Source organism: Coregonus clupeaformis, chromosome 8 (assembly GCF_020615455.1).
Source record: "Coregonus clupeaformis isolate EN_2021a chromosome 8, ASM2061545v1, whole genome shotgun sequence".
In the NCBI taxonomy this organism is placed as follows: domain Eukaryota; kingdom Metazoa; phylum Chordata; class Actinopteri; order Salmoniformes; family Salmonidae; genus Coregonus; species Coregonus clupeaformis.
Window position 1 is genome coordinate 61712867 of NC_059199.1, and position 25993 is coordinate 61738859.

Consider the following 25993-nt stretch of genomic DNA (forward strand, 5'->3'; position numbering starts at 1 on the left):
TATTATATTAAATGAAGTGCCCTTTAATATAGACCACCTGGAAAATTCAATGAATCTTCATATGAATAAAGACTTGCTAAAGTGCTAAAATTCCACATTTTGACATGTCCCTCTGTTCATCCTCTGTGACTTCTAGGAAGATTTTAACCCCAACATGTCTCCAAGTTTTCACTATCATTGTAAAGCCCTAGTTATATTGTTGCTTATTATTTAGGTCATGTGATTATTGATTCATTTTAGGATGAAAAAACCTTGTCCCTCATTTTAAGGTCAACCCTGTTACGGTCAACCATGGTACGGTCAACCCTGTTACGGTCAACCATGTTACGTGAACTGAACTCTTCTTTTAATATGGTGAAACTATTCCTATAGAAATGTTTTAACAATTACATTTGTTTAGTGACTTGAATTCAATTATTTTTTATTTCACTTGTATTTATTTTGCCCCTCCCAGCCACACAACAAGCTTCCATTCCCCCTGCCACAAGAGGATTTATGGATGATTTAAGATGAAGTCATCAACCAGATTACGGTCAACCCTGTTACGGTCAACCCTGTACGGTCAACCCTGTTACTTTATTTGGCACTTAAAGTTTTATATTCTCTCTCGAGGTCTGCACAACGCATCACCGGGGCCAACTACCCGCCCTCCAGGACACCTACAGAACACGATGTCAAAGGAAGGCCAAAAAGAAAATCAAGGACATCTACCACCTCAGCCACTGCCTGTTCACCCCGCTATCATCCAGAAGGCGAGGACAGTACAGGTGCATCAAAGCTGGGACCGAGAGACTGAAAAACAGCTTCTATCTCTAGGCCATCAGACTGTTAAACAGCCATCACTAGCACAGAGAGGCTGCTGCCTACATACAGACTTGAAAATCACTGGCCACTTTAATAAATGGAACACTAGTCGCTTTAATAATGCCACTTTAATAATGTTTACATATCTTCCATTACCCATCTCATATGTATATACTGTATTCTATACTATCTATTGCATCTTAGCCTATGCCGCTCTGATAATGACATTGCTCATCCATATATTTATATATTCTTATTCCATTCCTTTACTTAGATTTGTGTGTATTAGGTTTTTGTTGTGGAACTGTTAGATATTACTTGCTAGATATTACTGCACTGTCGGAACTAGAAGCACAAGCATTTCGCTACACTCGCAATAAACATCTGCTAACCATGTGTATGTGACCAATACATTTGATTTGAGAAGGAAAACATGTTTTATCTATTAAAAAGTTTTTTCACAAAGTTACACTACTCAAAAAGGCACCTAATTCGTGGAACAAGCCAGTAAGTTCATCTCAAACATGCACAATATGAACCAATTCTAGTCAAACTGTAGCTCAGTCAAGTGTGCAGTGTACTCACCGTGGGAGAGGAGGTGAGTTCAGCCATGTTGGTCAGGTCAGCAAACAGCTTGGCCAACTAGAGGACAACAGTAACCCAGAGGATGAGAAGACACTTCTTATATACACAATAATAACAAGAGACAGAAATCAGAGGAGGGGGTTGGGTTCAGTACTATTTCTGCCTAAGGAACACGACCCTGGTCAGAGGTTAGAGGTCATGTACCATGGCTTTGTTCTCCTGGATGTTCTTGGCTCGTTTATTTAGAACTGGAGACTCGACCTCCATCTTCTTCTCTTCTTCTACCTCCTCTTTTTTGGGGGGCGGTTTCTGACCCCATGTCACCCTACCACTGGACTCCTGAGACACACCCCTTTTCAGATGCAGCCTCTCATTGGTTCTCCTCTCCGGAGGGGCGGCGCTAATTGCTTGGGGGTTATTTTGTGCCTCCCCTTTCTGGGCAGAGAGTCTTTTTGTGGGAAACCTGAAGAAGAGGCAGAATTATTAGTATAATTCAAAAACCCAATAGGACGGTGGTCAAAAGCAGTGGATCATATAGTGAATATGGTGCCATTTTTGAGACAGACACACACACACAGCAGGGTTTCCGAAAATGTGGCACGGGACATTTGACCGGCAGCATTTTAATTTACCGGACATTTGAGAAATTTACCAGATTCATATGCATTGGGTGAGTAACACGATTAGGGCGTCCACCCACTGTTCTCAGAATGACAGAAATCACTTTTAGATTATGGTAATTCATATAAACTGAACATGCAAGTCGAGGATGCAACGATGTGTGGTCCTCCTTACCGAATTCTGACGCGCACTTTAAAGATGTAATAATAATAATAATAATAATAATAATAATAATAATAATAAGCCAATTAGCAGATGCTTTTATCCAAAGCGACTTACAGTCATGTGTGCATACATTTTTACGTATGGGTGGTCCTGGGGATCGAACCCACTACCCTGGCGTTACAAGCGCCGTGCTCTACCAATTGAGCTACAGAGGACCAGGATGTTAGAATAACTGTCCACATTTTACTTTTCCTCAGCCAACAAGACGAGTAACTAACAGCAAAATCACTAGCCTATGTCAATCTATTATCCCCCATAGTAGAAACGTTGACCTGTTCTGTTGGTCAGCTTGTCGTTCTGCGCGACAAAGAAATAGCCTGTTCCAAACAGACTCTGGGACAGTTGTGGGAGGATAGATCCCAAAGTCATCCAACCAGTAGGCCTAGGCTACATAAAACAATAACTTTAAAAAGCCTCATAATATGTAGTAAAACGTTCAGGTTTCAAACATTTAAGTATATGCTTTTCAAAATGCATACTGCCTCCAGCTCATTGCAAAGTGGTGTGTGACTCACTGATTTAGGCCTTCCGTTGACTATGCATTTGCTGTTTGAGATGCTGTAGCAGAAGTTCTCGCGATGTCAGATTTTCCGCTCAAAGGCTCTGTATTTGTATGCTGTACGTGTGATAAATAAGATACATAGGTAGCCTAGTGGTTAAGAGCGTTGGGCCAGTAACCGAAAGGTCGCTGGTTCGAATCCCCAAGTCGACTAGTTGAAAAATCTGTTGATGTGTCCTTGAGCGAGGCACTTAACTCCAATTGCACCTGTAAGTCGCTCTGAATAAGAGCGTCTGCTAAATGACTAAAATGTAAAATACACTGTACATATGCGCTAATTGAATTCCACTAAATTATGCAAATTAACCTATAGACTGATAAGCATGACCGGTCAAATGTATTTCCATCAATGAATCGGCTAAAAAGCAAAAAGCCGGCTAAAGGAAACCCTGACACACAGGTACACACGTACACTCACCTGAAGGCGACACAGAGACTCCTCCTCTTGTGTGTGTCTGGCTCCTCCCCCTCGGAGTAGAACCCTGTGTCCTCATCACTCTCCTCCGCTATGCACTGCAACGAGAGAAAAGATGAGTCATGTTATAACCAAGAATCCTCATACGCACATACCACTGGAGAGAACAGGAGACGAGAGAGAACAGGAGACGACAGAGAGAGAGAACAGGAGACGACAGAGAGAGAGAACAGGAGACAAGAGAACAGGAGACGAGAGAGAGAGAGAACAGGAGACGACAGAGAGAGAGAACAGGAGACGAGAACAGGAGACGAGAGAGAACAGGAGACGAGAGAGAGAGACAACAGGAGACGAGAGAGAGAGAGAGACAACAGGAGACGAGAGAGAGAGACAACAGGAGACGAGAGAGAGAGAGACAACAGGAGACGAGAGAGAGAGAGACCACAGGAGACGAGAGAGAGACAACAGGAGACGAGAGAGAGAGACACACAGGAGACGAGAGAGAGAGAGACAACAGGAGACAGAGAGAGAGAGAGACAACAGGAGACAGAGAGAGAGAGACAACAGGAGACGAGAGAGAGAGACAACAGGAGACGAGAGAGAGAGAGACAACAGGAGACGAGAGAGAGAGAGACAACAGGAGACGAGAGAGAGAGAGAGACAACAGGAGACGAGAGAGAGAGAGACCACAGGAGACGAGAGAGAGAGAGACAACAGGAGACGAGAGAGAGAGAGACAACAGGAGACGAGAGAGAGACCACAGGAGACGAGAGAGACAACAGGAGACGAGAGAGAAACAGGAGACGAGAGAGAAAACAGGAGACGAGAGAGACAACAGGAGACGAGAGAGACAACAGGAGAGGAGAGAGACAACAGGAGACGAGAGAGACAACAGGAGACGAGAGAGAGAGACAACAGGAGAGGAGAGAGAGAGACAACAGGAGAGGAGAGAGAGAACTGAGACGAGAGAGAGAGAGACAACAGGAGACGCAGAGAGAGAACAGGAGACGAGAACAGGAGACAAGAGAACAGGAGACGAGAGAGAGAGAACAGGAGATGACAGAGAGAGAGAACAGGAGACGACAGAGAGAGAGAACAGGAGACGACAGAGAGAGAGAACAGGAGACAAGAGAACAGGAGACGAGAGAGAGAGAGAACAGGAGACGACAGAGAGAGAGAACAGGAGACGACAGAGAGAGAGAACAGGAGACGAGAACAGGAGACGAGAGAGAGAGACAACAGGAGACGAGAGAGAGAGAAAACAGGAGACGAGAGAGACAACAAGAGACGAGAGAGAGAGAGAGACAACAGGAGACGAGGAGAGAGAGACAACAGGAGACGAGAGAGAGAGAGCGACAACAGAGACGAGAGAGAGAGAGCGACCACAGGAGACGAGAGAGAGAGAGACAGACAACAGGAGACGAGAGAGAGACAACAGGAGACGAGAGAGAGACAACAGGAGACGAGAGAGAGACAACAGGAGACGAGAGAGAGACAACAGGAGACGAGAGAGAGACAACAGGAGACGAGAGAGAGACAACAGGAGACGAGAGAGAGAGAGAGACACGAGAGAGAGAGAGAGACAACAGGAGACGAGAGAGACAACAGGAGACGAGAGAGACAACAGGAGACGAGAGAGACAACAGGAGACGAGAGAGAGAACAGGAGACGAGAGAGAGAACAGGAGACGAGAGAGAGAGACAACAGGAGAGGAGAGAGAGAACAGGAGACGAGAGAGAGAACAGGAGACGAGAGAGAGAACAGGAGACGAGAGAGACAACAGGAGACGAGAGAGAGAACAGGAGACAACAGGAGACGAGAGAGAGAACAGGAGACGAGAGAGAGAGAACAGGAGACAAGAGAGAGAGAGACAACAGGAGAGGAGAGAGACAACAGGAGACGAGAGAGACAACAGGAGACGAGAGAGACAACAGGAGACGAGAGAGAGAACAGGAGACGAGAGAGAGAACAGGAGACGAGAGAGAGAACAGGAGACGAGAGAGAGAACAGGAGACAAGAGAGAGAACAGGAGACAAGAGAGAGAGAGAGACAACAGGAGAGGAGAGAGAGAGAGAGACAACAGGAGAGGAGAGGAGAGAGAGAACAGGAGAACAAGTTAGGTCTCAGCACCATAGCCTTCGTCCTGCTTCTGGACCCCCTCTTCTCTTCCTCACCGAAGCCCTCAAACTCCTCCCCTTCATTGTCTGAATGGCTAAACAGACTAACCAACTCAGAGGTCACAAACTTTGACCTGAAAGACATTGCCTGAAGAGAGAGAGAGATGGATGGATTATTTCAATAGCTAACTGTAGCAGAATAAAGAAACAAGGATAGCAGTGTGTGTGTCTGGTAATGGTTGGCAGCTACCTACCGGCTTCCCAGAGTCCTCGGAGGCTAGGCTGTCTGACTCACTGTCACTCAGCACTGGCACGGCGAAACCCAGGAAGTCCTCGTCATCACTGGGACTCTCAAAGATGGCCGCCAGGGCCCTGGGGGTCTGGGGGAGGAGGGGCAACAACAGATTAAAGGGGCAATCTGCATTTGATACATCCATTTTTGGAATTGTTTTATTAATGATATGTACCCATTGATTCTTAAAGAATATAACTTATAAATGCTTCATGAGCTTAGTTTAACTGTCCTACCCATTCAGAACCCCAAATATAAGCTTGTTTTACTTCAATGTTTGTAAACAATGTAAATGTAAACAAACACTATACACAGAATGTACAAAACATTAAGAACACCTGCTCTTTCCATGACACAGACGGTGAATCCAGGGAGAAAGCTATGATCCCTTATTGACATCACTTGATAAATCCACTTCAAATCAGTGTAAATGAAGGGGAGGACTTTTTTTTTTAGCCTTGAGACATGGCTTGTGTATTTGTGCCATTCAGATGGTGACAAAATATTTAAGTGCCTTTGAACGGGATATGGTAGTAGGTGCCAGGCGCACCGGTTTGTGTCAAGAATTGCAACGCTGCCGAGTTTTTCACACGCAACAGTTTTCCGTGTGTATCAAGAATGGTCCACCACCCAAATGATATCCATCCAACTTGACAACTATGGGAAGCATTGGAGTCAACATGGGCCAGCATGCTTTCTACACCATGTAGAGTCCATGCTCTGATGAATTGAGACTGTTCTGAGGGGGGGTGGGGGGGGGGTCCTTACTGTTCTTTACACTCAGTGTATAGCCTCAAAACATGGTTAAAACTATAATTGCGATGGCATGGATCAGTGTTGTAATACTCGAGTCCAGGACTCGGACTTGACTCAAGTCACGATTTTTCATGACTCGTAACTCCACTCGGACTATCCTCCCGATTCCAGCTTACCAGCAATCACTCAAACAGGAAGTACCAGTGACGCGCTCAATACGGAAGTGATCCGATGAAGCGGATGCTAAGCTACTGGACTGTTTCTATAGCGCAGACTGGAATATGTTCTGGGATTCATCCAATGGAATTGAGGAGTTTACCACATCAGTCAACGGCTTCATTATTAAGTGCATCGACGACGTCGTCCCCACAGTGACCGTACGTACATATCCCAACCAGAAGCCATGGATTACGAGCAACATCTGCACTGAGCTAAAGGCTAGAGCTGCCACTTTCAAGGAGTGGGACACTAATCCGGACACTTATAAGAAATCTCGCTACATCCCCCGACGAAACATCAAACAGGCAAAGTGTCAATAAAGGACTAAGATCAAATCCTACTACACTGGCTCTGACGCTCGTCGGATGTGGCAGGACTTTCAAACTATAATGGATTACAAAGTGAAACCCAGCCACGAGCTGCCCTATGACGCGAGCCTACCAGATGAGCTAAATGCCTTCAATGTTCGCGTCGCGGCAAGCAACACTGAATCATGCATGAGAGCACCAGCTGTTCCGGACAACTGTGTGAGCACGCTCTCCATAAACAGGTTAACAATCACAAGGCTGCAGGGCCAGACGGATTACCAGGATGCGTACTCAGAGCATGCGTTGACAAGTGTCTTCACTGACATTTTCAACCTCTCCCTGACCTAGTATGTAATACTTACATGTTTCAAGCAGACCACCATAGTCCCTGTGCCAAAGAATGCCAAGGTAACCTGTCTAAATGACTATCACCCCGTAGCACTCACATCTGTAGCCATGAAATGCTTTGAAAGGCTGGTCATGGCACACGTCAACACCATCATCCCAGACACCCTGGACCCACTGCAATTTGCATACCGCCCCAACAGATCCAAAGATGACACAATCTCCATTGCACTCCACACTGCCCTTTCCCACCTGGACAAGAGGATCACCTATGTGAGAATGCTGTTCATTGACTACAGCTCAGTATTCAACATCATAGTGCCCTCCAAGTGCATCACTAAGCCAAGGACCCTCGGACTGAATACCTCCCTCTGCAACTGGATCCTGGACTTCCTGACGGGCCGCCCCCAGGTGGTAAGGGTAGGCAACAACACATCTCCCACGCTCACCCTCAACACAGGGGCCCCTCAGGGGTGAGTGCTTAGTCCCCTCCTGTACACCCTGTTCACACACGACTGCGTGGCCGCGCACTACTCCAACACCATCATTATGTTTGATGATGAAATGGCGGTGGTAGGCCTGATCACAGATGATGATGAGACAGCCTATAGGGAGGTCAGAGACCTGGCAGTGTGGTGCCAGAACAACAACTTCTCCTTCAACGTCAGCAAGACAAAGGAGCCGATCGTGGACTACAAGAAACGGGGGGCCGAGCACTTCCCCATTCACATCGACAGGGCTCTAGTGGAGCGGGTCGAGAGCTTCAACTTCCTCGGTGTCCACACCACTAAGGATCTATCATGGTCCACACACACGAACAGTCATGAAGAGGGCATGACAACGCCTCTTCCCCCTCAGGAGGCTGAAAATATTTGGCATGGGCCCTCAGATCCTCAAAAAGTTATACAGCTGCACCATTGAGAGCATCTTGACTGGCTGCATCACCACTTGGTATGGCAACTGCTTGGCATCCGACCGCAAGGCGCTACAGAGGGTAGTGTGTACAGCCCAGTACATCACTGGGGCCGAGCTCCCTGCCATCCAGGACCTCTATACCAGGCGGTGTCAGAGGAAGGCCCTAAAAATTGTATAAGACTCCAGCCACCCAAGTCATAGACTGTTCTCTCTGCGCCTGCACGGCAAGCGATACAAATGCACCAAGTCTGGAACCAAAAGGACCCTGAACAGCTTCTACCCCCAAGCCATAAGACTGCTAAATAGTCAGTTAAATACTGTAGGTAACCAAATAGCTACCCGGACTATCTGCACTGACCCTATTTGCACTAAGTTTTGTCTCATCACATACACTGCTGCTACTGTTTATTATCTGTCACTTTATTCCTAGTTATGTACATATCTACTTTAATTACCTCGTACCCCTGCACATCGACTCGGTGTATATAGCCAAGTTATCGTTACTCATTGTGTATTTATTATTACTTTTATTATTACATGTTTTACTTTTCTATTATTTCTCAATTTTATTTGTCTCTGCATTGTTGGGAAGGGCCTGTAAGTAAGCATTTCACTGTTAGTCTATTGTTTACGAAGCATGTGACGAATACAATTTCATTTGATATTTGACCAGTGGTGACTTGGACTCTCCTCCAGTTGTGACTGTTGTCAAAAAATCTCTCTTATGCATAGTTCAACATACTAGTTACAACAGCAAAATGTTAAGATAGCTGTATTATCTATTTAGCCTTACAAATGTGCAACAGCGTAATGAAATGTAGCTTTAAAAATGGTTGGACCGCATCTTTTAGCACTACCAAGGGACTCGTGACTCGAGTATAAAGGACTCGGACTGGAACACTAAGGACTTGACTCCATCACTGGCATGGATATTAAGTCCTTGTATTATAGCTCTGTCTATGAATTTGAGAGTGGTTCACTTTCTCCAGCCCCACCCCTCAGCTTTTTACCGAAACACGGGCAGAGAGTAAGTTTTATTGTTTGAACTGCTTATTGACGCTTTAAAGCCAAAGACACTTCAAATTAACTCCCTATAAAATATCCTATAGTTTCCCCTCGGTGATAAAGCGACACTCATATATATATATAATACCCTTTTCACACTGGCGTACAGAGCACTGCAATACAGTACTGGTTCTGACTTCCTTTTAACATTGTCCTTTCCAGAAAGTAGCCTGATGATGGACAGGTGACCAGGCCATTACAAAGCAGCTCGGCGTAGTAGTGTGAATAAAACAGTGGCCAACTAACAAAGGGTAAACAATGGACCAAATGTATTCCTATGCCATTTTCACATTCAAATACTGTAGCACTGATATCTAGCTATGATACAGGCTATCATTACTTACTTTTATGAAATTCGCACCTGGACATTTAATGACTTGATTTAGACTATTCCTTCGTTTTTGTCCCAAGTGGAGCAAATGGCCTTCTTCGGACCCTGGACTGGACTATACCACCAAGACATGTGTATAGCTAAACGGGACGATATAAAAGTTGCAACTGTTAAACCTAGCTTACCTTTGTTGATAACGGCATTTTAACTCGTTTGAGAGACGGGTTTTCTTTCTCTCAGAAGTTATGCAGTTCACTCAAAAAAATCAATGAATGAATGAATGGTTTTAAAAAACAACACGAGTTCACGTACTTGTCTCAAAAAGCAGGGGAGTAGTTCAGTTTCGAGTTTAGTTAAAATATGTTTCCAGGCTTGATAACTTCATTTTGTGAGCCGGGAAATACTTGTATTGTATATAGAAGTCGTTAGAAAACGATAGTGAGAGTGAATTGAGTTGTATTATGATTACAAAGAGTTTATGCTCTAAATCTCTTTCTACCTCCCCCGGATACACAATGGAACAGTCCGAGTCCCGCCCTCTTCCCAGTTTCGCGGCAAAAATACCATGTGGGCCTGACAGAACCACACCAAAGATGTTTTTTATAACTAACCCATTGTCATTGCTCATTGTTCCATCTGTGACCACACTGTCCAAGCTTTTTATTTTATTAATTTTTTACGTTCTGTGCTTGTAACGAACAATGTAACTGCTGTACTGCAACAATTAAGTAATATCAAAGACAGTACATGATTGTAGCAAAGTTGTATCCAGAAACATTTGGCGCCTAATTGCTTTTGGATTAGCGTACATTAAGACTACATTGAACAAATCTCTGTCATGCTACAACACATATTTATTATCTCATGATGATGTTTGGTATAATTGCCTTTCAGTTTCTTTTTAAAAGTGAAAGGGAACATAATCTGATTTAGAAAATGTTATTCCATAGTGCAGAAGCTGCACTCTCTCTCCCCTCTTGTCACACTCCGTTTCTCCACGCCCACCACGACCAATTAGCCAGCTGAGCTAAAGACTTGTCGTCCATTGACAGATACATTACAGGGTTTGTAATGCATGCACAGGGAGGCGATGGCGGTAATGTCACCTCTTGCTAAATAAGACCCTGGGACTGAATGTCACCTCCTCATCCACCCACTCCTCCCTCCTTATCCTCTTCCCCCACTCCTCCCTCCCACTATTTTTCTATCCTCTTCCTCTCTCATATATTCACAGAGACAGTGACCAGGGACACAAGGTTTAATATGCCATAAAACCTATAATTTATTCAATCTCCAGTAAAACTTCTATGTAGTAAAATGCTCTTTTGAAAAGAGGTGTGGCTTCAGCAGTTAGGGAGGGGGCATATTGCTCTGTGTTTCTCTTTTCTTTAAAAGTACACTAAGCAATATGACATCACATACAGCGGGAAACAATAACAACAACAAAAACAACAAAATAATTCTAATCTCCTCAAGGGAGGGCACAAGTTGGAGACAATAGTTGCAGAGCCAATCGTGGCAGCGTTGAATTCTATTGATGATGTTGCTATAAGCAGTCGCCCCGCTCTTTATGATGTCATATTGTGGAGTCTACTTTTAAACATAGATAATAACATCTCAAACATCATAATAAAAATAATAATAACATTATAGCAGGGTTTTCCCAACCCTCTCCACGGGCCTCCAACATATGTTTCACATTTTTGTTTTAACCCTAAACTGGCACACCTGATTCAATTAGTTAAAGGCTTGATGATTGGCTGACTAACTGAATCAGGCTGGCAGTTTAGGGTTAAAACAAAAATGTGAAACGTCTGTGTGGCCCGAGGAAACTGTTGGGAAACCCTGCATTATAGTAATAACATTACAAGTCAACAATATTACAGTAGTATAAATCCTTATAGCAAAACTATTCCCTGGCTTATATAGTACACTATTTCTAACCAGGGCCACATGGGTTCTGGTCAAAAGTAATGTATTATATAGAGAATAAGATCTGTCATCTTGCATTGTGATCTGGTGGGGTCGTCACGTCATGCAAACACAAAAACATTCTTTAAAACAGAACTTTACATCGTCATGACAATGGCAAGAAAAACAACAACAAAACTCTCCTTTTCATTGGTATTTTTGACATCACACGGGACAGTAACAATAATTGGACCACCTCCATTCCCTCGTCTCCTGTTTTAAACATTCCAGCATTTCAGCTCCAACGTCAAACCTTTTTATACACAGTTCACTATCTTTACACATCTGAGCATTACCCTGTTTATCTTTACGGTTGTATTATTGTCTTTATACAGCTGCCGTCTCATATGGCACACAGGACCGTCACATTCTGTCTCCTTTAGAGAAACATAAATAATCTAAATATTACAATACATAGTCATATAGCAGTGCTGCCCTGCTCCTACACACCTGGACACTGTAGATAGATGTGCATGTACTAGATCAGTCAGTGTGAATACACCAAGCCTCAACAGTGATGTACTAGATCAGTGTAGAATGCATTGACTGGGTTTGAACCCAGGCCTTGTTGCTTAGTGAAATCTGTGTGTAAAAGGCATTGAAACAACAGAACAATCTCTTCAGTCAGTAAAAGAGTAATAACAATGTAATAACTATCTCTATAATACCATGTTATAACGTCTAATAACAATGTGTAATATTATGACCTTTTGTGGTATGGCAGGACCAGGCTTTGTTGTTACTATGGATACATGTGAAAAGCTGTTTGCGTGTGTTTATATATCTGTATATGGCATCTCTTTCCCATCTGGGCATTTGGCAGAGGCTCACCATGTGGCCTGAACACATACAGTATACATCTACTTTATGTCTATACCGTCTAAATATACTGTACATTTATACCATCCATAACTATCTGCAGTCACATGACTGTTTCTCCTACTGAGGATCATCAATACAGTGAAACTGACTGTTAACTTCAGAGCAGAAACAGAACGGCACGCAGTCTGAGTAGCTGGAGAGTAGCTTAAAAACTGTATCCACGACAGAACAATAACGAATGGGCCGCCTGTCTTCTTCAAAGTCTTTGTCGTCGGTCAAAGTTCGACCCTCGTAGAAAAACTATCTGAATTAGGTTTTGGCAGATATTTATTTTCAGTCTGAACGCCGCCTCAGTGTGCAGCTCTGTGGTTGGCTGGCTGAATCAGTCTTCTGAACTGTGTTTGGCTGGCTGTATCAGGATGCTGAACTGTGATTGGCTGAGAGACAGTGGCTCGCATGGCACCTTCGACACAGGAAGTGTATTTTCTGTGGTTCTGTGGAGGTCAACAGTTCCTCTAGGAGTGTGTGTGTGTGTGTGTGTGTGTGTGTGTGTTCAGGCGCGTGGCTCCAGTTTGTGTGACAGTTGGAAGAGTGTCTGTTGATTGTCGATGATGTGGAGGTAGTGAACACTCGCCCTGACCTCCGGACTGTCGCTGCCCACCACCTCGTTACCTAGGAGACAGACAGATACACAGATCAAGTATATATTAACACACACACACACACACACACACACACACACAACATACCCAGTTGGTCGCTTTGGCAGTGGCGAATCAGACGCACTATGTCGGCGATCATGTGCTGAGGGGGCGGGGAATACAAGAGTCAGTCACCAGGGTAACGGTTATAACACACAGACAGATAAACGTTCACACACATTACATTTTTACATTTTAATCACTTAGCAGATGCTCTTATCCAGAGCGACTTACAGGAGCAATTAGGGTTAAGTGCCTTGCTCAAGGGCACATCGACAGATTTTTCACAGAGTTGGCTCGGGAATTCAAAGTCTTAACAGTATGATTACAATTAGGCTTTTATTTAACTGGTAGCATTGCCCTCAACCCAATGGTGGAACATAATACAGAGGGAGAGAACTGACAAGGGGAAGTAAACTGCCTCACCAGTTTCTGGAAGTTGACCAGGTTGTCGTGAAAGGTTTTGTTTCCCTCGTGGATAAAGGTGATGTCTTTCAACAGCAGGGGCATGAAGGGGATCTTAGGAGGTTTCATCTTCTTGAAGGCATCTCTGTAGGCCTTATGGTTCAGAGACGGGTCCTGGAGAGAGTGAGGAGAGGTTAGGGTTAGGAGTCAGGGTAAGGTTAGGGGTTTGAGGTCAGAGGTTAGGCTTAGGGTAATGTGGATTTGAACTGAGAGGCTGTTATGCCAACAGCCTTGACATTTGTTAATTAATTTGTTAAGTCTTCTTAAGTATTTTCCACCAGCTTATCAACCAATCATGAAGAATATTACTTTAAACCAATGAGAATGAGTCTTACTGTGATCAACTCCAGTTCAGAGAAGATCTTCTTGAATTTCCCCGGAACTTTCTGAAAGTAAAAGGAGAGAACAGATACACACCGTCAGAACTGTCATAGTACACACGTACACACACACGTACACACACACACACACGTACACACACACACACACACACACACACACTCTTTCTCTGTCTGTCTCCCTTACCTCCCAGGTTATATTGAGTCTGCTGACAGCTGCAGTGTTGAGTCCCATGATGATGGCAAACGCTGAGTTCAGGTTCCTCTGGGCCTTACAACTGAACAACACAAAATAAGAATTATACAGTGCCTTCAGAAAGTATTCATATTTTTCCATATTTTGTTGTTGTTGTTACAGCCTGAATTCTAAATGGATTAAATATGTATTTTTTCACCCATCTACACACAATACCCCATAGACAAAATGAAAACATGTTTTTAGAAATGTTTGCTAATTTAATGAAAATGAAATACAGATATATATCATTTACATAAGTATTCACACCCCTGAATCAATAAGTTAGAATCAACTTTGGATGAGTCTTTCTGGGTAAATCTCTAAGAGCTTTGCACACCTGGATTGTACAATATTTGCACATTATTCGTTTAAAAATTCTTCAAGCTCTGTCAAGTTTGGTGTTGATCATTGCTAGACAGCCATTTTGTATTTGTATTTATTATAGATCCTCATTAGCTGCTGCCAAGGCAGCATCTACTCTTCCTTGGGGTCCAGCAAAAACTAAGGCAGTAACATACATTATAGTACAATTATGACTTATGAACATTAAAATACATTTTACAACAGATTTCACACTACTCTACTACAACACACAATCCAGGTGTACGTGTGTGTGTATAGTGTGTATATTAATGTGTGTTTGTATGTGTGTGTTTGTACCTGTGTGTATGACTCTTCACAGTCCTCACTGTTCCATAAGGTGTATTTTTATACGCTTTTAAATCTGATTTTACTACTTGCGTGAGTTACTTGATGTGGAGCCATGGCTCTATGTAGTACTGTGAGGCTCCTATAGTCTGTTCTGGACTTGGGGTCTGTGAAGAGACCTCTGGTGGCATGTCTTGTGGGGTATGCATGGGTGTCCGAGCTGTGTGCTAGTAGTTTAAAACAGACACCTCGGTGCATTCAGCTTGTCAACACTTCTTACAAAAACAAGTAGTGATGAAGTCAATCTCTCTTCTACTTTGAGCCATGAGAGATTGACATATTAATGTTAGCTCTACGTGTACATTTAAGGGCCAGCCGTGCTGCCCTGTTCTGGGCCAGTTGTAAAGTCCCTATTTGTGGCACCTGACCACACGACTGGGCAGTAGTCCAGGTGCGACAAAACTAGGGCCTGTAGGACCTGCCTTGTTGATATTGTTGTTAAGAAGGCAGAGCTGCGCTTTATTATGGATAGACTTCTCCCCATCTTAGCTGCTGTTGCATCAATATGTTTTGACCATAACAGTTTACAGTCCAGGTTTACTCCAAGCAGTTTTGTCTCCTCAACTTGCTCAATTTCCACATCATTCATTACAATATTTATTTTAGGTTTAGGGTTTAGTGAATGATTTGTCCCAAATACAATGCTTTTAGTTTTTTTTTAATATTTCTTGCCAGACATTCTGAAACTGACTGCAGGTCTTTGTTAAGTATTGCAGTGATTTCACTCGCTGTAGTAGCTGACGTGTATAGTGTTGAGTCATCTGCATACTTAGACACACAGGCTTTACTCAGAGCCAGTGGCAGGTCATTAGTAAAGATTTTAAAAAGTAAGGGGCTGAGACAGCTGCCCTGGGGAATTCCTGATTCTACCTGGATTATGTTGGAGAGGCTTCCATTAAAGAACACCCTCTGTGTTCTGTTAATAAAAAGGTTGTGGGAGCTGTTTTGCCTATCAATTTCTCTCAGCCAATCATCAGTCTTTTGTGGAAGTGCCGTGCGTGTTGAATGCCCTTCCTATAAGCATGCTGAAAATCTGTTGTTAATTTATTTAATGTAAAATAGCATTGTATCTGGCCAAACACCATTTTCCCCCCTAATTTTTCAAGTCTTGCCATAGATTTTCAAACCAATTTCAGTCAAAATTGTAAGTAGGCCACTCAAGAAAATTCAATGTCGCCTTGGTAAGCAACTCCAGTGTTTATTTGGCCTATGTTTTAGGTTATTGTCCTGCTGAAAGGTTAATTTGTCTCCCAGTGTCTGTTGGAAAGCAGACTGAACCAGGTTTCCTCTAGGATTTTGCCTGTGCTTAGCTCCATTCAGTTTATTTTATTTTTCCTGGAAAACTCCCTAGTCCTTAACTATTACAAGCATACCCATAACATCCTGCAGCCACCACCATGCTTGAAAATATGACGATTGGTACTCAGTGATGTGTTGTGTTGGATTTGCCCCAAACTTAACGCTTTTTATTCAGGACATAAAGTAAATTTCTTTGCCACATTTTATTTTTAGTGCCTTATTGCAAACAGGTGCATGGAATACTTTTATTCTGTACAGGCTTCCTTCTTTTCACTCTGTCATTTAGGTTAGTATGGTGAAAGTAACTGAACTGAATGACTACCGACCCGTAGCACTCACTTCCGTCATCATGAAGCGCTTCGAGAGGCTAGTCAAACACCACATCACCTCCTCCTTCCCCGACACACTCCACCCTCTCCAATTCGCCTACCGCCCTGACAGATCCACGGATGACGCAATCGCCATTGCACTGCACGCTGCCCTCACCCACCTGGACAAAAGGAATGCATATGTGAGGATGCTGTTCATCGACTACAGATTGGCCTTCAATACCATAGTGCCCTCTAAGCTCATCAAAAGGTTGCGACCCTGGGATTGAACTACTCCCTATGCGACTGGGTCCTGGACTTCCTGGCGGCACGCCCCCAGGTGGTGGAGGTAGGCAACATTAACTCCTCCACACTGATACTCAACACGGAGCCCCACTAGGGTGCGTCCTCAGTCCCCCATTGTATACCGACGACTGGGTGGCTTCACACAGTTCCAACTCCATCATCAAGTTCGCTGACGACACGACAGTAGTAGGCCTGATTACCAACAACGACGAGACGGCCTACAGAGAGGATGTAGGCAGTCTGACGGCATGGTGCCAGGTAAACAACCTCTCCCTCAACGTCAGCAAAACAAAGGAGCTGATTGTGGACTTCAGGAGGAACCAGGCTGAACACGCCCCCATCATCATCATCAACGGGCCGCCATGGAGACGTTCAAAAACGTCAAGATGCCCCGAGGGCACAGTGTTCTACAGGAGCACCATCGAGAGCATACTGTCGGGGTGCTTTCACGGCCTGGTACGGCAACTCCACCGCCGCTGACCGCAAGGCTCTACACAGGGTGGTACGCTCAGCCGAATGCACCATCGGGTGCTCACTGCCTGCCCTCCAGGACACCTACAACACCAGGTGTCGCAGGAAGGCCAAGAAGATCATCAAGGACCTCAGCCACCCGAGCCATGACCTGTTCTCCTCTCTTCCATCACTCAGAAGTATAGGAGTATCATGGCAAAAACTGTCAGACTGGGCAATAGCATTTACCCCCAGACCATCAGGCTGCTGAAAAGCCACCAGGCAGCTATTTTTAATTTTAAATTCAGGTTGTAACGCAACAAAATGTGGAAAAAGTCAAGGGGTGTGAAAACTTTCTGAAGGTACTTTAAGTGTTTGTGTGTGTGTCTGTGTGTGTCCGTGTGTGTCTGTGTATATGTGTGCGTGTGTGGATGTGTTTAACTATTCTTGTGGGGACCAGAAGTCCCCACGAGAATAGTAAACAAACAGAAATTTGACCAACTGGGGACATTTTGTTAGTCCCCACAAGGTCAAATGCTATTTCTAGGGGGTTTAGGGTTAAGGTTAGAATTAGTGTTAGGGTTAGAATTACGTTACGGGTTAGGGTTAGGATCTAGGGTTAGTTTTAGGGTTAGGAGCTGGGGTTAGGTTTAGGGTTAGGGTTAAGGTTAGGTTTTTGGGTTAAGGTTAGGGTTAGGGTTAGGGTAAGAGTACGGGTTAGGGGTTAGGTTTAGGGTTAGGGGTTAGGGACAATAGGATTTTGAATGGGACTGAGTTGTGTGTCCCCACAAGGTCAGCTGTACAAGACTGTGTGTGTCTGTCTGTGTGTGTGTGTGTGTGTGTGTGTGTGTTAGAGAGTGTATCTAAAGTGTGTGTGTTTGATTCTGTGTGTGAGTGTCTGAAGTGTGTGTGTGTGTTCTCTTACTGCGCTGCGATCTTGATGAACTTCTTGAGCAGCTGGACTCGTTTGTTGAGCGACACACACATCAGGACCTCAGACATGACCCACTGCTGGACCTCGTTACAGCGCTGCAGTAATACAGACAGCCCCTCCCGGTGGCTGTCTCCGGTACTACAGCTCATTGTGGAATACACCAACTCCTGCTGGGGGGGGGGGGGGGAAATAGAGTATTGTCTGTGTGTGTAGTAAAGTGCCTCCTGTGTGTGTGTGTGTGAGTTTGTGTGTGTTACCTCGTGTATGTAGTTGAAGAGGTTCCAGTCAAGTTGTGTAAGAGCAGCAGCCATATCCCAGGTGTTGATACCCAGCAGCCTCACTGTTCTCCTACTCAGCTCACTGTCTGTTAGAGGGGCCTGCGCGCGCGCACACACACACACACACACACACACACACACACACACACACACACACACACACACACACACACACACACACACACAACTGTATGTTAAGAGTAAGTTCATGTTTGTTGTTTTTCTTATACTTCGGTTGCGTTTGATTAAGTAGTCCCAGAAGTGCAACCCCTACCCACACAGCAACCCCCAGGTAAGCTAAATCAAGTCTTTCTTTAGGAAATAAATACTATTTGTCAGTAAATTACCATAAACGTCATAACCGTAATCTGGATGTAAATTACCATAAACGTCATAACCGTAATCTGGATGTAAATTACCATAATATGTGTGAGGTCCCTCTGACAGACCATCAGTTTGCTCTGTGGCGTCAGAGTCTCAGAATACACACACTGACCAGCCTGTAACACCCTCCTCTCTACAGGGGGACAGAGACAGAGTAAGGGGGAGAGAGAGAGAGAGAGTAAGGGGGAGAGCGAGAGAGAGAGTAAGGGGGAGAGAGAGAGAAAGGGGGAGAGAGAGAGAGAGAGTAAGGGGGAGAGAGAGAGAGAGTAAGGGGGACAGACAGAGAGAGTAAGGGGAGAGAGAGAGAGAGTAAGGGGGAGAGAGAGAGAGAAAGGGGGAGAGAGAGAGAGTAAGGGGAGAGAGAGTAAGGGGAGAGAGAGAGAGTAAGGGGGAAAGAGAGTAAGGGAGAGAGAGAGAGAGAGAGAGAGAGAGAGAGAGAGTAAGGGAGAGAGAGAGAGTAAGGGGGAGAGAGAGAGAGTAAGTGGAAGAGAGAGTAAGGGAGAGAGAGAGAGAGAGAGAGAGAGAGTAAGGGGGAGAGCGAGAGAGTAAGGGGGAGAGAGAGAGAGAAAGGGGAGAGAGAGAGAGAAAGGGGAGAGAGAGTAGGGGGAGAATGAGTAAGGGGGAGAGAGAGAGAGAGAGAGAGAGAGAGAGAGAAGGGAGAGAGAGTGAGAGAAAGGGGGGAGAGAGAGTAAGGGGGAGAGAGAGAGAGTAAGTGGGAGAGAGAGAGAGTAAGTGAAGGAGAGAGAGAGAGAGAGAGAGAGAGAGAGAGTAATGGGGAGAATGAGTAAGGGGAGAGAGAGAGAGAGAGAGAGAGAGAGAGAGAGAGAGAGAGAGAGAGAGAGAGAGAGAGAGAGAGAGAGAGAGAGAGAGAGAGAGAGTAAAGGGGAGAGAGAGTGAGAGAAAGGGGGAGAGAGAGTAAGGGGGAGAGAGAGAGAGTAAGTAGGAGAGAGAGTAAGTGGGAGAGAGAAAAAACCTGTCAGTAAATGAGTGTATGTGTATCTCCAGTGTGTGTGTGTGTGTGTGTGTGTGTGTGTGTGTGTGTGTGTGTGTGTGTATACCTCCAGTGTGTGTGTGTATTTACCTCCAGTGTGTGTGTGTGTCACCAGCACCATGTCCTCCTCTGGTCGGTCCATCTTCTGACCCACAATCCTCAGCAGCTCTGAGACACTCAGCAAAGAGTGTGTGTGAACACACAGGTACGAGTCAGCACTCACATACACACGACACAGCACTGGAACACACAAATCACATCAAATGTAATGTTATTCGTCACATGCTTCGTAAACAACAGGTGTAGACTAACAGTGAAATGCTTCCTTACGAGTCCTTTTCCAACAATGCAGAGTTAAAGATACAATGTAAATAAAAAATAGAAATAGTGACGAGGAATAAATACACAGTGAATGACGAATAACATGGCTATATACAGGGAGTACCAGTGCTGAGCAGTGGTGTAAAGTACTTAAGTAAAAATACTTGAAAGTACTACTTAAGTAGTTTTTTTGGGTATCTGTACTTTACTTTACTATTTATATCTTTTACTACTTTTACTTCACTACATTCCTAAAGAAAATGATGTACTTTTTACTCCATACATTTTCCCTGAAACCCAAAAGTACTCGTTACATTTTGAATGGTTAGCAGGACAGGAAAATTGGCTAATTCACACACTTATCAAGAGAACATCCCTGGTCATCCCTACTGCCTCTGATCTGTTGGACTCACTAAACACAAAGGCTTCGTTTGTAAATGATGTCTGAGTGTTGGAGTGTGCCCCCTGGCTATCCATAAATAAATTAAAAACAAGAAAATTGTGCCATCTGGTTTGCTTTGTATAAGGAATTTGAAAAGATTTATACTTTTACTTTTCATACTTAAGTATATTTCAAACTAAATACTTTTAGACTTTTACTCAAGTAGTATTTTACTGGGTGACTTTCACTTTTCCTTGAGTCATTTTCTATTAAGGTATATTTACTTTTATTCAAGTATGACAATTGGGTACTTTTTCCACCACTGGTGCCGAGTCGATGTGCAGGGGTACGAGGTACACAGTACAGGGGTACGAGGTAATGGAGGCAGATACTGTGTGTACACATACAGTCCCAGTCAAAAGTTTGGACACACCTACTCATTCAAGGGCTTTTCTTAATTTTTTACTATTTTCTACATTGTAGAATAATAGTGTAGACATCAAAACTATGAAATAACACATATGGAATCATGTAGTAACCAAAAAAAGTGTTAAACAAATCAAAATATATTTTATTTTTGAGATTCTTCGAAGTAGCTGCTTTGCACAGTCTTGGCATTCACTCAACCAGCTTCATGAGGTAGTCACCTGGAATGCATTTCAAATCAACAGGTGTGCCTTGTTAAAAGTTAATTTGTGGAATTTCTGTCCTTCTTAATGTACACATCAAAACTATGAAATAACACATATGGAATCATGTTGTAACCAAAAAACTGTTAAACAAATCAAAATATACTTTATTTTTGAGATTCTTCAAATAGCCACCCTTTGCCTTGATGACAGCTTGCACACTCTTTTTTTTTATTTTTTATTTCACCTTTATTTAACCAGGTAAGCCAGTTGAGAACAGGTTCTCATTTACAACTGCGACCTGGCCAAGATAAAGCAAAGTAGTGCAATAAAAACAACACAGAGTTACATATGGGGTAAAAAAAAAAACATAAAGTCAGAAATACAACAGAAAATATATATACAGTGTGTGCAAATGTAGCAAGTTATGGAGGTAAGGCAATAAATAGGCTATAGTGCAGAATAATTACAATAGTATTAACACTGGAATGCTAGATGTGCAAGAGATTATGTGCAAATAGAGATACTGGGGTGCAAAAGAGCAAAATAAATAACAATATAGGGATGAGGTAGTTGGGTGGGCTAATTTCGGATGGGCTGTGTACAGGTGCAGTGATCGGTAAGGTGCTCTGACAACTGATGCTTAAAGTTATTGAGGGAGATAAGAGTCTCCAGCTTCAGAGATTTTTGCAATTCGTTCCAGTCATTGGCAGCAGAGAACTGGAAGGAATGGCGGCCAAAGGAGGTGTTGGCTTTGGGAATGACCAGTGAGATATACCTGCTGGAGCGCAGACTACGGGTGGGTGCTGCTATGGTGACCAATGAGCTAAGATAAGGCGGGGATTTGCCTAGCAGTGATTTATAGATGGCCTGGAGCCAGTGGGTTTGACGACGAACATGTAGTGAGGACCAGCCAACAAGAGCGTACAGGTCACAGTGGTGGGTAGTGTATGGGGCTTTGGAGACAAAACGGATGGCACTGTGATAGACTACATCCAATTTGCTGAGTAGAGTGTTGGAGGCTATTTTGTAAATTACATCGCCGAAGTCAAGGATCGGTAGGATAGTCAGTTTACGAGGGCATGTTTGGCAGCATGAGTGAAGGAGGCTTTATTGCGAAATAGGAAGCCGATTCTAGATTTAACTTTGGATTGGAGATTCTTTATGTGAGTCTGGAAGTTGAGTTTACAGTCTAACCAGACACCTAGGTATTTGTAGTTGTCCACATACTCTAGGTCAGACCCGTGAGAGTGGTGATTCTAGTCGGGTGGGCGGGTGCCAGCAGCGTTCGATTGAAAAGCATGCATTTAGTTTTACTAGTGTTTAAGAGCAGTTGGAGGCTACTGAAGGATTGTTGTATGGCATTGAAGCTCGTTTGGAGGTTTGTTAACACAGTGTCCAATGAAGGGCCAGATGTATACAAAATGGTGTCGTCTGCGTAGAGGTGGATCTGAGAGTCACCAGCAGCAAGAGCGACATCATTGATATACACGGAGAAAAGTGTCGGCCCAAGAATTGAACCCTGTGGCACCCCCATAGAGACTGCCATAGGTCCAGACAACAGGCCCTCCGATTTGACACACTGAACTCTATCTGAGAAGTAGTTGGTGAACCAGGCGAGGCAGTCATTTGAGAAACCAAGGCTATTTAGTCTGCCAATAAGAATGCGGTGGTTGACAGAGTCGAAAGCCTTGGCCAGGTCGATGAAGACGGCTGCACAGTACTGTCTATTATCAATCGCGGTTATAATATCGTTTAGGACCTTGAGCGTGGCTGAGGTGCACCCGTGACCAGCTCGGAAACCGGATTGCATAGCGGAGAAGGTACGGTGGTATTCGAAATGGTCGATGATCTGTTTGTTAACTTGGCTTTCGAATACTTTCGAAAGGCAGGGCAGGATGGATATAGGTCTGTAGCAGTTTGGATCAGAGTGTCACCCCCCTTTGAAGAGGGGGGTGACCGCGGCAGCTTTCAATCTCTGGGGATCTCAGACGTTATGAAAGAGAGGTTGAACAGACTAGTAATAGGGGTAGCGACAATTTCAGCGGCTAGTTTTAGAAAGAAAGGGTCCAGATTGTCTAGCCCAGCTGATTTGTAGGGGTCCAGATTTTGCAGCGCTTTCAAAACATCAGCTGTCTGAATTTGTGTGAAGGAGAAGCGGGGGGGCATGGGCAAGTTGCAGCAGAGGGTGCAGAGTTGGTGGCCGGGTTAGTGGTAGCCAGATGGAAAGCATGGCCAGCTGTAGCAAAATGCTTGTTGAAATTCTCGATTATTGTAGATTTATCGGTGGTGATAGTGTTTCCTAGCCTCAGTGCAGTGGGCAGCTGGGAGGAAGTGCTCTTATTCTCCATGGACTTTACAGTGTCCCAAAACTTTTTGGAGTTAGTGCTACAGGATGCAAATTTCTGTTTGAAAAAGTTAGCCTTTGCTTTCCTGACTGCTTGTGTATATTGGTTCCTAACTTCCCTGAAAAGTTGCATATCGCGGGGGCTCTCAACCAGCTTCACCTGGAATGCTTTTCAGGGTTCCCACATATGCTGAGCACTTGTTGGCTGCTTTTCCTTCACTCTGCCGACTCATCCCAAACCATCTCAATTGGGTTGAGGTCGGGGGATTGTGGAGGCCAGGTCATTTGATGCAGCACTCCATCACTCTCCTTCTTGGTAAAATAGCCCTTACTCAGCCTGGAGGTGTGTTGGGTCATTGTCCTGTTGAAAAACAAATGATAGTCCCACTAAGCCCAAACTAGATGGGATGGCGTATCGCTGCAGAATTCTGTGGTAGCCATGCAGGTTAAGTCTGCCTTGAATTCTAAATAAATCACAGACAGTGTCACCAGCAAAGCACCCCCACACCATAACACCTCCTCCTCCATGCTTTACGGTGGGAACTACACATGCAGAGATCATCCGTTCACCCACACCGCGTCTCACAAAGACATGGCGGTTGGAACCAAAAATCTCAAATTTGGACTGCAAACCAAAGTACAAATTTCCACCGGTCTAATGTCCATTGCTCGTGTTTCTTGGCCCAAGCTGGTCTCTTCTTCTTATTGGTGTCCTTTAGTAGTGGTTTCTTTACAGCAATTTGACAGTGAAAGCCTGATTCACACAGTCCCCTCTGAACAGTTGATGTTGAGATGTGTCTGTGACTTGAACTCTGTGAAGAATTTATTTGGGCTGCAATTTCTGAGGCTGGTAACTCTAATGAATTTATCCTCTGCAGCAGAGGTACATCTGGGTCTTCCATTCCTGTGGTGGTCCTCATATGAGCCCATTTCATCATAGCGCTTGATGATTTTTGTGACTGCACTTGAATAAACTTTCAAAGTTCTTGAAATGTTCTGTATTGACTGACCTTCATGTCTAATGATGGACTGTCGTTTCTCTTTGCTTATTTGAGCTGTTCTTGCCATAATATGGAGGTGACTACCTTATGAAGCTGTTTGAGAGAATGCCAAGAGTGTGCCAAGAGTGTGCAAAGCTGTCATCAAGGCAAAGGGTGGTTTTTTGAAGAATCTCAAATATAAAATATAATTTGATTTGTTTAACACTTTTTTGGTTACTACATGATTCCATATGTGTTATTTCATAGTTTTGATGTCTTCACTATTCTTCTACAATGTAAAAAATAGTAAAATAAAGAAAAACCCTTGAATGAGTAGGTATGTCCAAACTTTTGACTGGTACTGTAGGTAGCATCATAGCCGGCGTACTAGGATTCAATCTTAGTCCTGTTTGATGGCTCGTTAAAGGTCGTAGCGGCATTTCTTATAAGCGTCCGGATTAGTGTCCCGCTCCTTCAAAGCGGCAGCTCTAAGCTTTAGCTCAGTGCGGATGTTGCCTGTAATCCATGGCTTCTGTTTGGGATATGTACAGTGGGGGAAAAAAGTATTTAGTCAGCCACCAATTGTGCAAGTTCTCCCACTTAAAAAGATGAGAGAGGCCTGTAATTTTCATCAAAGGTACACGTCAACTATGACAGACAAATTGAGGTAAAGAAATCCAGAAAATCACATTGTAGGATTTTTTATGAATTTATTTGCAAATTATGGTGGAAAATAAGTATTTGGTCACCTACAAACAAGCAAGATTTCTGGCTCTCACAGACCTGTAACTTCTTCTTTAAGAGGCTCCTCTGTCCTCCACTGTTACCTGTATTAATGGCACCTGTTTGAACTTGTTATCAGTATAAAAGACACCTGTCCACAACCTCAAACAGTCACACTCCAAACTCCACTATGGCCAAGACCAAAGAGCTGTCAAAGGACACCAGAAACAAAATTGTAGACCTGCACCAGGCTGGGAAGACTGAATCTGCAATAGGTAAGCAGCTTGGTTTAAAGAAATCAACTGTGGGAGCAATTATTAGGAAATGGAAGACATACAAGACCACTGATAATCTCCCTCGATCTGGGGCTCCACGAAGATCTCACCCGTGGGGTCAAAATGATCACAAGAACGGTGAGCAAAAATCCCAGAACCACACGGGGGGACCTAGTGAATGACCTGCAGAGAGCTGGGACCAAAGTAACAAAGCCTACCATCAGTAACACACTACGCCGCCAGGGACTCAAATCCTGCAGTGCCAGACGTGTCCCCCTGCTTAAGCCAGTACATGTCCAGGCCCGTCTGAAGTTTGCTAGAGTGCATTTGGATGATCCAGAAGAGGATTGGGAGAATGTCATATGGTCAGATGAAACTTTTTGGTAAAAACTCAACTCGTCGTATTTGGAGGACAAAGAATGCTGAGTTGAATCCAAAGAACACCATACCTACTGTGAAGCATGGGGGTGGAAACATCATGCTTTAGGGCTGTTTTTCTGCAAAGGGACCAGGACGACTGATCCGTGTAAAGGAAAGAATGAATGGGGCCATGTATCGTGAGATTTGGAGTGAAAACCTCCTTCCA

At 44.1% G+C, this 25993-nt stretch overlaps 2 protein-coding genes across 5 annotated transcripts in view; both read right to left on the minus strand.

Annotated features, from left to right (window-relative positions):
- Nucleotides 1–9823, minus strand: part of LOC121573027 (cell division cycle-associated 7-like protein) — a 17433-nt gene extending 7610 nt beyond the window's left edge. The window contains exons 1-6 of the mRNA XM_041885064.2: nucleotides 9743–9823; nucleotides 5581–5706; nucleotides 5340–5474; nucleotides 3213–3307; nucleotides 1594–1852; nucleotides 1390–1446 (exon numbers count right to left, since the gene is read on the minus strand). Coding sequence (XP_041740998.2) covers nucleotides 1390–1446; nucleotides 1594–1852; nucleotides 3213–3307; nucleotides 5340–5474; nucleotides 5581–5706; nucleotides 9743–9760 — 690 coding nt within the window. The 5' untranslated portion in view covers nucleotides 9761–9823. The remainder of the gene's footprint in view (nucleotides 1–1389; nucleotides 1447–1593; nucleotides 1853–3212; nucleotides 3308–5339; nucleotides 5475–5580; nucleotides 5707–9742) is intronic.
- Nucleotides 9824–10814: 991 nt separating this feature from the next.
- The window catches only part of LOC121572274 (rap guanine nucleotide exchange factor 5-like), a 75748-nt gene continuing 60569 nt past the window's right edge, over nucleotides 10815–25993 (minus strand). For 2 of the 4 annotated variants that reach the window (XM_045222133.1, XM_041884293.2), the window contains exons 17-25: nucleotides 19841–19990; nucleotides 18795–18892; nucleotides 18355–18474; nucleotides 18089–18267; nucleotides 14042–14132; nucleotides 13852–13902; nucleotides 13478–13630; nucleotides 13100–13154; nucleotides 10815–13022 (exon numbers count right to left, since the gene is read on the minus strand). In XM_045222133.1, coding sequence (XP_045078068.1) covers nucleotides 12904–13022; nucleotides 13100–13154; nucleotides 13478–13630; nucleotides 13852–13902; nucleotides 14042–14132; nucleotides 18089–18267; nucleotides 18355–18474; nucleotides 18795–18892; nucleotides 19841–19990 — 1016 coding nt within the window. In that variant the 3' untranslated portion in view covers nucleotides 10815–12903. Of the gene's footprint in view, nucleotides 13023–13099; nucleotides 13155–13477; nucleotides 13631–13851; nucleotides 13903–14041; nucleotides 14133–16441; nucleotides 16590–18088; nucleotides 18268–18354; nucleotides 18475–18794; nucleotides 18893–19840; nucleotides 19991–25993 lie in introns of those variants that run through there. The other 2 variants (XM_041884294.2, XM_041884295.2) reach the window with 2 other exon arrangements.